Raw genomic sequence first — 13,436 nt, 5'->3', positions numbered from 1 at the left:
ATATTTACGTTGTTGTTTCAATGCATATTTATTATTTTTCTTTATCGTACCCTGCAAAACATTATTGCGTTCTCTGAGAGGAGTGTTGGCGATTGGGTTCCACAACTGGGAGAGGGCAGGGATACTTTAATTTCCATTAGAAGATGATGTTTTGTATAGTATTGGGGTAAAAGTGGGGGCCATCTGCCCCTCCCCCTAATTGCCGCCACTGTCTGAGAGATATACTTTTTGCAAATCATCATCGTATTCAGGAAGAAATTTATTTCCTTAGGATTTTTGAAAATACCTCTAAAAATTTAAACTTTCAAGAATATCAATGAATGCGTGCCAATGCTTGACAGACAAGACAAGTAAGTCACACCCCTGGCACTGTTTTTTCTCCTGTTTCACCTAATATACAATTTACAATTGATGACCACTTGCTATCAGATATTATTAAGTCTTGAAACATAATTTCTTGAGCATATTTTGGACTCTTGATCTCTAGTAAATCATCACCATTCAATCAAGTGTCTACGCTAGCAAGCAAAAATGTATATACTCTTCCATGTAAAGTTCAAACAGTCCACTTTGTTGATTTATAGTATATTCCGTAGAAGCTTATACACCAACTGCCATGGTACGCAACTGCCATTGTCGGTCAAACCTATTGTCCTTTTGTACAAATTTCAATAGTGTTCTTTACTATTGTAGAAGACACTTCGATTAGTTTCTCCAATGCTCATCTGCAAAAGGAACAAATAAAAATAGTTTTAACATCGTATACGAGACTATGAACTTACAAAACATGTTTAAAAAATATTGATATTACATTATTACAACCTTACACAAGTTGAGTTAATAAGAACTTACAGATGTTGAGTAAATGGATTTGAAAATAATGGATCCAATTGGCACTATAATGCTTAACGATATCGTCCTGTTGTTAAAGGGCAGTTTGGTTCACGATATGAGCTCACTTCAATGGTCTAACTTTATAATGAATGTTAAATGTGATGAGCCTAAAACAGAAATTGGCAAAATAATTGTTAGAAATATTTTCATAGTAGAGTGATGATTGCAACGCTATATTGAGTGAGGTTCCTCCAGGTTCGAATCCTGGTTTCATGTATGTATTTAATCATTATCTTTGTTCCAATCATCCATTTTATCAAATCATTATTCATCATCATTGTTCCAAGGAGCAGAAGTTGGAGATATAATAACAGAAATACATTATAAAATGGAAATTCAGTTCCTACCATATTTCTATTTGAATTATTATAGTAGACCAGCCAAGAAGCAAAAAAGCTTAAAAAAACTTTTATCTGCATGGAATGTTAATAATAGGCATCCATGCAAAATCAATCAGTCATAGGTCTGAGAGAAAAAACTAGTCAAGCTTCAAACTCACTGGTATTCGAAGTAAACTATTTAGTACAAACGACTACTGAAATCCAATCTAATATTGAACCAAATATACGTAGCATAATCAGGACAAATTATGATTTCTATGAAGCTCTGTGTCATCCACAATTAAATTATTGCCCTTGTACTTGCAGGTATGGGAACATTTATCTATACCGGTACTCATTTTGAAATTCTCAGTAAACATACAGACTTGTGTTCGATAGACGGTAAGATTTTAGTCTCATAACTGTTAGGGTGTACTTTTACACTTTAAATATATACAGCATCAAGTTATTGGACGAAATGCACTCTCATTATGAGCCGTCCTAAATTTTAAAAAAACAAAAAAACAGAAGAGCTTCATACAGTTTATAAAACCGGTTTTCTGTCGTGTTTCTGTAAAGGAAGATAACAGAACTGTGTCCGAAACTTGCAAACATTCATGGATCTCACATTACATCTATTCGAATCAAACCTAACTTAGCCTGGCCTACTTAATACATATGAATATTTGCGAGCTGCTTCAAAAATAAAGAGAGAAAAACTCTTGTAGAAAATAGGTCAGCAAGTACTCGTTTCAACCATGTACAAGGGCAAAGTAAAAAACATTTAAAGAAACTACTGATTTGTAATAAACATTCCGATGTTGTACATGTGAATAGCATGAGTTTCGTAGGTTTGGAAATTAACTTACAGGAATGAAAATAGAGCATTTTATGCAATATTGATTTAATGATATCAGATATAATCTATATTAAGCTACGTATATTTTATGCTATAGTAATGATCTCAAAACGGTAGTTATTAGGATTATGCCTAACGTAAAATATAACATTCTATTCTGATTTTACATTTACAAAGAATTATCAACTTCGTTTGGAAGTTTAAAAAGTCATGCAGTGTCAAGCGATATTGTTACCGATATTACATCAGAAGATATTTCTTCAACATGTAAATAAATTATACATTTTGCCTACATTTCAAACATTTTGCCTTGATGGATAATATTAAGCACCAAGCAATTAAATATTAAGACTTACCTTCGAGCTTGTTCAGCTTTTTAACATCCTCCGTGGAATATTTATTCCCTTGTTCTCGTATCTGTACGGGATTCGATATCCTCTGGTAGCTTGGTTTGATTTTCACTCTTTCAAGAACTTGCATTGATCATATCGTTAGACAACACGGAATGAAATATTGGCAACAGTGTATGCTAAATCTGCACCACGGAGTATATTGCGACGAAACGCCACTTCAAAAGTTTTAATGATAAGTACAACTCTCTGAAGGTACGAAATGTTTTCATATTTTCACATAGTATTTAAGATGCTTGCGGGAAGAACATGTGATCTTTGTTTCACCACGAAATCGTCCATACTAGTCATAAAAGAAAGAAAATGCACCGGTATTAACAAAACTACCACTTCAGCGCCATCTGTACGCATCAGTTTGAACATGACGGAGACCTTATATTTTCTGTTATTTACTTAAATCCCTTCAATCGTAACAAAATTATAAGATTCACATGTTCTAGTGAATAAAAGAATCTTTTATGTCGGAAAATTTCTTCCTTACCTAGTCTATGTTAGTTGTACGGTTACCCTTAGAAATTTGGGTCTATGCTTTAGCATGGCTTTAGAACCCCCTTAATTTATTCATAATCTTTAGCTTTATCATTATTTTGATTTGTTCTTCTGGGGTTTTCAACAGCTGAACCTCGCCCAACAATAAAGTCAATTCACTGAAGGATCACAAGTGGGCCGTATTATAATGTCATGAACCTAAAAATAAAATACAATGTCAATTAGTTTATCTTAATCCTTTTACCGCTGAATATGTATTCCTGTGACAAGACGCTCTGTGCTGGACTAAAATACATATTTAGTTGAGTTTAATTTAAAATAATTCTTCCCTGCAGGAAATTTCTACTGTTTACAGTAGACAAATTCTACTTTCTCTAATGCCTTCTACTGTGTACTATGAAATGTACTGAAAACAAATTGTAGTTCTACTGTACGGCTACTCTACTAAAGAGCAATTTGAATAATACTGCATAATACTTGCTACAATATGTTATAAGATCATTTATTGACTCCAGGAATAGATAGTTTTTCATTATTGATATATACTGTTTTCACTACTTATAATAGTAACGTTTTCACATAGCAATATACTGAACACAATAAGAGATGTTAGTTGTACAATTACTGAAAACATAAAGAGTGCAGCTCAGCTACTTAAGACAGGAGACACAGTTGGACTACTAAAAGCACTAGAAAACATTAGCAGTACATTTCATCAACTGAAAACAGTAGGCGTTTCATTATGTGTGAATATGAAACATATTCAGATGTCTTGGAAATCACTATTTCTGACACACAATTAAATTTAGACGGACATTAAATGAGTTTATACTTCCAAGTCGTGTACACTAAGATGCTACATTTTTACACCTCTTCAAAAGTTATCTGACAGTCCTGAAATATTACTAAGCGCACAAAGCGTTACTTTGAGTCAGCTGATAGTAGCTAACTTTATGATGGTCCCTCTACAGTATATGACAATAATGACACAATATGTGCCATTGATTGGAATTATACACATGTGTTGCTTAGGAGAGATCTGAAGGACTTCCATTCCACATTGATTCCGTTGACATTTTTAGAAACGAATCTAAAATTTGATGTAGTGGCATTTCATCTTCAGTAATTAAGCATTCAAGAGGCTAAATTATTTTTACAATGAGGCATTTTCTACATAAGTTAATAATGCTCAAGTTACAATTTGTTTAATAAGCTTCGTTAGTAAAGCTGAAACATTATGTTTACAACTACAATTTGTGATTTCTTTTTTGTTTTTGTTATCGCACTTTTCATGGGTAAGTAACAACTTCTCAGTTCAATTAGAAATAAGACACCTTCTCCTCATTTTTGCTATCTTAATAGTAAATATGTGTATTGATAATGAATCACAGTTATGAGAACATTTCTTGTGCATTTGCTTCCTGTTATTGCTGAATATTCAAATATTACCATTGGAGGACTTATTCTGCTTTCTCTGGTTTCCACTACGTTAGTCATGGTATGTTGCCAAGTCGCATTTATTTACAGTGTATTACTATTGATTCATTAGTATAAAATGAAAGCGTATTGTACAATAATGAAAACACTGTCTTGTATTTACAAAAATGTCAGTTTTGTGTTCAGTAAAAGTTGTAACATGACTATCTATGGGGTTGTCAGATGCCAGATAATACTTTCTATATATTTTTTAAAAAAAATCCCAATTTCACTTTTAAAGTAATATGTAGTAATCAAATTGGTCAGCAATTAGTATTCATTTTTCTTGTATACAACCATTGCTTGCATTGTAGAATTATTTCTCTTGCAGTCTACACATATAAAAACACAGTTTCTTGTTGTGATGTTTCAGGAGAACGCAAGTGGGTTAGGGCACCATTTATAAAATTTAATTTAAGGGAAAGCATCAAGAATCTCTGTAATCATGATTTTGAATTGCCTGCAATATTTAGGATTTATAATTTTGAAATGTGATAAAACCTTTCATGTAAAATAATAATAAAACAGACAGCTTGTCTCACAGTTAAGTTGCTATATTACAACAATGTAACATTGACAAGATCCATTGTAACAGTTGGGCTGAAAAGTTCGTAGGCTGACTCATAGATGGCGTTACTAGAATTAAATCCATGTGATTTTTACTTAGTACTAACCTTCAAAAGATACGTGTATAATTTTCACAGCTACCGAATAATTAGTTCGTGAGATATAGCATTGTGAGTGAAGCAGCTTTTGTTATTGTGAAAAAATGGATAAAAAAGAATTTCGTGTGTTAATAAAGCATTGCTTTTTGGCGGAAAAAATACTGTTGAAGCCAAGGCTTGGCTTGATAAACATTATTCGGACTCTGCACCAGGAAAATCAACCGTTGAGAAGTGGTTTGCTAAATTTAAACGAGGCGAAATGAGCATCGAAGACGATGCACGCAGTGGACGCCCCAAAGAGGCTGTTACCGACGAAAACATAAAAAAAAGTCCACAAAATAATTTTAAATGATCGTAAAGTGAAGTTGATCGAGATAGCTGAGACTTTAAAAATATCAAAGGAACGTGTTGGACATATTGTGCATGAATATTTGAACATGCGAAAGCTGTGTGCAAAATGGGTGCCACGCGTGCTCACAATCGATCAAAAGCAACAACGTTTTGATGATTCGGAGCAATGTTTAGCGATATTCAACCGTAATAAACACGAATTTTTCCGTCGATATATTACAATGGATGAAACATGGCTCCATAACTACACTCCAGAGTCCAATCGACAGTCAGCCGAGTGGACTACACGTGATGAACCGAATCCAAAGCGTGGAAAGACGCAACATCGGCTGGCAAGGTTATGGCATCAGTATTCTGGGATGCGCATGGTATTATATTCATCGATTACCTCAAAAAGGGCCAGACCATCAACAGCGATTATTACATACCTAGCGTTGTTGGAGCGTTTAAAGGATGAAATCACGAAAAAACGGCCCCATTTGAAGAAGAAAAAAGTGCTGTTTCATCAAGACAATGCACCGTGTCACAAATCAATGAAAACGATGGCAAAATTATATGAATTAGACTACGAATTGCTTCCCCATCCACCATATTCTCCAGATCTGGCCCCCAGTGACTTTTTCCTGTTTGCAGACCTTAAAAGAATGCTCGCTGGAAAGAAATTTAGCACTGATGAAGAGGTAATCGCCGAAACTGAGGCCTATTTTGAGGCTAAAGAGAAATCGTACTATAAAAATGGCATCGAAAAATTGTATGACCGCTATAATCGTTGTATCGCCCTCGGAGGCAACTATATTGAATAATAAGATCGAATTTTGTCAAAAAAATATTTTTTACTATGTTAACCTACGAACTTTTCAGCCCAACTGTTATAACTGATTCTTCTTTGTTAAAAATTTTTAACCGTTGTCTTAACTTTCTTTAATCACACTAAAATTAAATGTCTAATGAAGGGAGCGTGTGTTCTCCTGAAACGTCACAACAATGCTGTGTTTTTGTGCATGTAACAACCATAGACTACAAGAGGAATAATTAGTATTCAGTCAGTTATGTCAGTAATTTTGACTCTTTGACTATCCTTTCACCTCTATGAAAGTCGTACCTGAACAGTTGGAGGTGTAGACAGCACGTAGACCACTGCATCAGCAATGTCTTTGGACTCCATGATAGTTTTAGCTTTGCTGAATTCCACGTCTCCCATCTTTATTCCAGCCACCTGGAGTTGGTCAAGCAATCCTGTCCTCGTCATTCCAGGACTTATGGCCTGTGCAAAGAAAAGTACGACATCATTATAAACTGAGGAAAACTTACACGAAAGTGTACAACATGATTTACAATTTAGAATTTACCACAACTCATGGCCCACAATTTATTACTGGTAGGTAGTACAGTGGTACCAATGACTGCACTGGATAGAGAGGTGTAATCTGTGTACGTACAACACAACACTGTCACTGTCAGAGCTACCGTGCACTAATCGGTAGGGCATCTGACTGCCACGAGGAACACCCAGGATCAATACTCCGGGTGGGTGAACTAAGATTTGAACTAATTGCACAAAACCTGTAGTCCTTGGATGCAGTTGTGCGAATCCCACTCTCCCCCAAGAGGTAAAACATTCCTCCTTCCCCCTTCATGCCAAATTATTTAGTAAATTTATTTTGGTTAGACAAAATTTGCGGAACAATAGAATACTGACTTGAAATTTAAGCAATATATGTTTACTTTAGGCACTTTAGGCTCACTTTTATTTTTGCACCCTTTCCAAACCGATTGTAAGGAGGTGGCGTTTCATTTCAATCACATCACCACGATCACCCACAGGTAGGTAGATTAGAAAAAACTGTACATAATAACCATAATTAAAAATCAATAACAATTCAATCAAACAAGACGATCCCCTAAAAAAATCCCATGTCACAGGCACGTCATGAATCCCTCCCGGTGGGCACCCCTGCTTGGATGCAAATAAATAAAATAAAATCAGAAAGGTCGGAATTTTTCTGGCCATCTTCTCGCATAAAGCGGCTCTGGGGCTCATAAAGCCTCAAATCAATGGGTACCTGGGGCAACCCTGTAGGGAGGGGAGGTAAAGGTGACCAGAGTGTGGTGCTGATCACATCACCTCCTAACTGGCAAGATAGCACGAAAGCTTGTTGTCAAGCTTAAGATAGCAAGCTTGAAGCTCATTAAATCTATTTGGATACGGCAAGCTTGATGCAAGCTTGTTTCAAACATGCAGCTTTCTGTGACGAGAAATGCGATAATTAAGAACACGAGAGAAACAAGACATTAAGCAGATAGGAAGGGAGAAGAGAATACTAGTGAGAAAATGGAAGGAGGCCAAGGAAATAGAAAAGAAAGGGGAATAAGACACAAAGGACTGGAATGGGGGACTGACGATAAACAGGGAATGGAAGAAGGTGTTAGACAGAGTGGGAAGAACAGGAGCGAAGGAGGAGAAAAGAAGGATGAAGATAGAAAGGATGAAGATAGAAACGAGCATGAGTTAAGAAGTCCAACCACGTTCCAGATGAAAGGAAAGGTTTATCTAAATCGCCTGTCAGGTGAAACAACAGTTGACAGGAGAAGGCCCCCTGCTGGAACACATGGAAAGGAATCTTCCAGATAAACAACTTTCTAATAATCTTGTCTCTGGAGGGAGTGATTTTTGTGTATATATATATATCTTCCTGTTTTATACCTTATTTCATTTGTATTTGGTACAGAGTCTGAAGAAGACCTTCCTAGAAGGTTGAAATGTAACGTTTAGTTCTATGTTTTAAAATAAAATAAATTCTGCCTTGGTAAGCATATTGAGTTTTTGGTTTTCCCACCTTCCTGTAACTACCCAGGTGTCATAACTGGCTGTTTATTCCCCTCCCCTCCATCCTGTGACTACTCTTCTTGTTTTCCCACCTCTCCTCCAATTTACTTTCCACATGCTTTTTTGTTAGCTCCACTCATTCTGTTTGCCACGTCCCTCGCGTGAGCATCTACCAGCTTAGCACAGGGGAGAGACAATGAGAGATACCTCTGGGCATAGATCAGGGTTACTAACGCTACAAATATATGGAAAGAAACAAAAGATTTAACCCACTACTGAGGGTACAATTCGTACTATATTCTTGATTAATTATGTACAAATATTAAATAACTTTTGATGTCTTTTCATACAGTAATTTTCTTTTATTTTTATTTTTTATTAATTCTAACCAATCTTCTTCGGGCTTCTTCTCCTTATAATTAATATAGCATCTTCTTCTTCTGATTAATGAATTTTCTTCTTCTTGTAATCAATAATTAAATTGCCTTCTTCCTGCAATTAATAAGGCTTCTTCTTCTTATAATCGCTAATATTCCTTATTCTATATATTTACATCCTTATTCCTCATCCTTTCGTTACTATTTATTTACATCTTTTGTTTCGTTCCTTGATTTTTCTAAAGAACATTTTATATCCTTGCTATCTGGATTATTCTTTGTCCGTGGATCATTAAATGAGCTTCCCTTTATATCCTTGTATACACTCCCTGAAACAGTATGTATATCTATATGCTGCAACTTATATATATCCACGTTCTTGTTTAGAAACGTCGTGCAAAAGACCTAGTGGATCATCATTGACAATTGGAGGTTGTATTATTTCTCCTCCTTCCCTTACTCGTCTTGCCAAAATATATTCTCTTGTTTTTCTACCTCCTCTCTTTCCTCGTTTCTTTGGCATCCCTTTATACCAATTGACGTAAATATCGATCTTTCAAAATAAACAAAGAGAAAGGGGTTAGTTAAAGATCGCCGCCTGGCCGGCGCTAACCTTAACTTGGAGCTACAATGTATGCGCCTCCAAAAGTGCTTGGGTGCTGCCGTGAGATGGCGCTACACCTGGGAAAAACAACCCAAAAGCCACACGAAACTCTAAGTTCGTGGGAACCGAAAAAAGACACAAAATCGAAATTGCAATTCGACTTCTTTACTTTTGTATATTAATCGCTTATGTCATTATTGAATTATAATTCCCCTTTTCTCTTTATTTATATCCTGTTATTATTTTAAACTTATTTATTTATTTCCATATAATTAGTATTAATATACACAATCGTTATTTCATCACATCTGCTCTTTCCGTTGTCTCTATTTATAATCGTATAAGTTCTCTTGGGTGGTGCCATCTCTTACCCACTTTCCAAACTTATTTATGCAACATCTTTTATAACCGTTGTTCCTCTTGCATGCTGCCATCTATGGTCCTTTATTTCAAAGAAAAGCAACGCAGTTTGTGTACGTGACATGTTTCATTTCCCCTTCATTCTTGTTAATTTTCTCTCCCCTGTTTATGCAGATATGTTTTGTCTCTGCCACTTTTCTCTCTATTCCATTTTCCCACTTATCTTTCATTTGTACTTTCTTAATCCTGTGCCCATATGTCAACATATGCTCACTCAATGTTGTTCTTTGATCTTCCTCTTTAATGTATCTCCTATGTTGATGCTTCTCCCTGTCTCTCCTATGTATTTGCTTCGCAAATATGAAATTGAACAAAACCCAAGGAGAATTTGGAACAAAATGGGTGTAACTAAAAAAAAAAAGCACGTGGAAAGTGGAAGATTTTAACTTGCCAGAACAGTTCAAGGAGAAAGGAAAGGTCAAAATAACTTATTATGTAATGGAAGTGTTGGAACTTTTGGTTGCAATGAACATTTTATGAATGTCTATAGTAGATTGAATATCATTTTTGACTAACCGTGATTCGATTATTGCTTCCAGCAGCAGCCAGCTCCTGTCTCAGGCCCTCTGTGAAGGCTCTCACTGCATGCTTTGTTCCGATGTAGAAGTGGGCTGTTATCAAAGGTTGGACATAATGTCCTCCAACACTGGATGAAACAAACGTATTATAGAGGTTGCAAGAAAAGTCAATTAACCAGAAAAGGATGATCTATTTCATAAAGATTTATGTGAATAATGTACATATATCGATGGCCATACATAGGAGATTTTTAATTGCTCTAAACCTCTTCCATTGTCGAAGTTTTGCATTAATTTTGTAGTACAAAAATGAAAAGCTCAACAACTGGACAAATATGCTGGAATGTTCAAAACTGAACTGAATTTTTTTTATTTATGGCTAAAAAGATGACCTATAGATGTAAATGGTGGGAAAGGGGGGAATAAAACTTTTATCTAATAGTTTCAATGACAGTTTTTTTTTCAGTCCTGAAATTCAAAAATATGATTTAGTTTAGTTTAATTTTGGTAATTTAATTTTCTTCACAGTCTCAGATAATATAATATTCAATAATCAATTTGAAGAATGGTCAAGCAAAGAATTATATATAATCTGTATATTTTTAAAATGAAAATGGAATGAATAAATATTTAAATAAATACATACATTAATAAATGTGAAAAGAATATTCTCATGGACATTAAAATTATATATTAATCTAATATTTATCAGGGAGAGTCAAATAAAAAACTTGAAAGCCTGACAACAATTACAGGGAAAACTATATACAGTTCAAATTTGCATGAAGTATCAATTGCTGTTTACCACCTTAAGGCATAAAACTGATAAACTCAAAGACATTCTCCAGCAAACGAACATTCAATATCTCTTTGCACACTAGAAAGTCTACAAATTGGGAAGGAAGTGTGACAAATGCATCAGTTCACAGGCAGATGTAGTAGAAAGACCTTGGCAGTAGCTCATAAGTGCCTGCACACGAATCCATGAGGTTATTCGTGTGGTATACAGGCATTAACGTATACTTGAAACACATTCAGATGGGTCTGTGCTAAAATCCAGTAAACCTGGTCTAGTCCACATTGGAGAATTTAGGAGAGAGGAGAAGGGATGCAAGCCTGTGCCCCAGAAAAGTGATGGCAAAGTGTCACGAAAAGAGAGGATATTGTTATATCCCATTAAACACCTAAAACAAAATCAGCGACATAAAACAGAACCTTTGAATGTAATTTTCCAAATTGTCAAAGTACAGAGAAAAAAATTAACACAAGTTTTCTAATCAGTTCCGGATCTACTTGGCATTTAAATATTCTGCCCAGAAAACCGAATTTAAGACAGCTTGATTAAATTCGATAATGTTAGTACAGTCTAGCAGAAGCACTGGTGGAGATACCAGTAGTAGTTAGGAACGGGGCTCGAGCGGTCACTCTCCCAAAAATCTAACAATTTTATAGTGAGCTCTCTTAGTGTAATTTAACTGAAAATCATGATTTTAGCTGATTTCCCAAGTGTAAAAAACTGAAAATTTGTTTTACGTAAGAGCTTAAATTTCAATTTTATTGTATAAAAATTCTAAGATTTAGATAATTTCAACTATGACATCCAATTTTTTTAAATTTTACTTTCTTTCAAGTAACTAAAGCGAAATCTATTACTTTTTAACTGTAAAAAATAATTGTCTCTCATGAGTCAATTTTAAAAATTTTTGCAAAATACCCCAGTATACATTCGGTCCATTTATATCTGAACCGAAGATACCGTACTTACATATTCTCATATCCTCCAGTGTTATGATATTGTTTGTGCTTGTAACTAATCAGTAACATCATGGCGGTACAAAAAAACATACAAGTTTAAGATATTTTAGTAATATTTGGGCCCTAGCAATTAGCTACGTGAACTCGAGATCGCTCTGTCATATGTCTTCAGCTAATCGTATTACTGCCGGAAGATATATGAAAACATTGAGTAATGAAACTTTTTCCAACAAGTATTTTTTTTGCAAGCAGATGGCAGCATCTAGTGATACTTACTGCTTTTATGTTCTCCAAGTATATTTATTTGCAACTAGATGGCATTGGTGATATATAAATCGCTGTGTAGGAAGTATTTTTTGGGAACCTAACTTTCGTCACATGTAACAATTCTCATGTAACCCAGTTTTTTTGCTCAGACAAATCAATACTTTTGTTACAAGAATTCTTTGCATTCCAAACATTCCTGAGTGTATGTGTGAAGATTGACGTGCTTACGGGAGTGTTTGTATATTGAGGCATGACCTGTTAAGAATGAAATGAATCTAAGTAAGGTCATAGGTTTCCGTAGTGTTTCTTTTTCTAATTTTTTTTAAAAAAAACTTTTCCTTAACCAGTAACTTTAACCAAATTGAATGTTGGCAAGAATTCTTAGGTAACCTAGTTGTTTTTTACTCAGACAAATCAATAGTTTTGAATTCCAAACATTCCCCGAGTGTGTGTGCTTGTGTGTAGATGTGACGTTAACTTGTTAGGAATATCACGTCGATAATACGTACTAGCTTGGGAATGTCATGACCTTCTCTTTTCCCTATAAAAAAAAGAGAGAGAGAGAGTGTCATGTAACTTGCTTGGCTAAGAGGAATTTCCTGAGAATTCTTTCCATTCTAAACATTCCTGTGTGTGTGAGTGTGTGTGTGTGTGTGTAGAGAGATTGATGCGCTTATGTATGCGTGTAAACATTAAGACATTGACCTGTTAAGAATGTTACATCAATAATACTGTCTCGGAAATGTTATGTCCTTCTCTTTTCTGAGGGTCATGTGATGTGTGCAGGTTGGTTGGCTAAGGGGAATTTCCCGATTACTTGTTTTGTCACGAGAATTCTTTGCATTTCAAACATTCCGAAGTGTATAGATTGATGTACTTACAGCTATGTGTGGGCATTAACCTGTTAAAAATGTCACATGAATAATACTGGCTCGGGAATGTCATGACCCCTCCCCCTGTGACGAAGTAACGTGAATTGTGCGGATTGGTTCGCTAAGGGGAATTTCCCGATTGGTAAATTGAGGTTATAAATATAATATATTCTCACTACTTATGTGCGTCTAGTTTTTTTTTACACCACAGATAAACGGTTGCACAGTGCAACATTAACTCGTCTATTTTGTTGATTTGGTTTTAAGTAGTGTATTTGGTGTCTGCATGTGTAGTACTATGTTCTGGAGCGATGTAGCGTGTGGTGTATGGT

General features: G+C 35.2%; 1 protein-coding gene across 1 annotated transcript; it reads right to left on the bottom strand.

Annotated features, from left to right (window-relative positions):
• Nucleotides 1-421: 421 nt before the first annotated feature.
• Nucleotides 422-10,338, bottom strand: LOC145983310 (dehydrogenase/reductase SDR family member 11-like; the record flags this gene model as incomplete). Its single annotated transcript, XM_083116455.1, has 4 exons — nt 422-725; nt 2,965-3,170; nt 6,567-6,728; nt 10,209-10,338. Coding segments are annotated over 3 exons (340 nt in total), but the record flags the coding sequence as incomplete, so codon positions are not given.
• Between the last annotated feature and the right edge of the window lie 3,098 nt (nt 10,339-13,436).

This window comes from Lepisma saccharinum, unplaced genomic scaffold, assembly GCF_977018435.1.
Source record: "Lepisma saccharinum unplaced genomic scaffold, izLepSacc3.1 HAP1_SCAFFOLD_768, whole genome shotgun sequence".
In the NCBI taxonomy this organism is placed as follows: Eukaryota; Metazoa; Arthropoda; class Insecta; order Zygentoma; family Lepismatidae; genus Lepisma; species Lepisma saccharinum.
The sequence above is the reverse complement of the archived record's forward strand: the minus strand, read 5'-3'. Positions and strand labels throughout refer to the sequence as shown.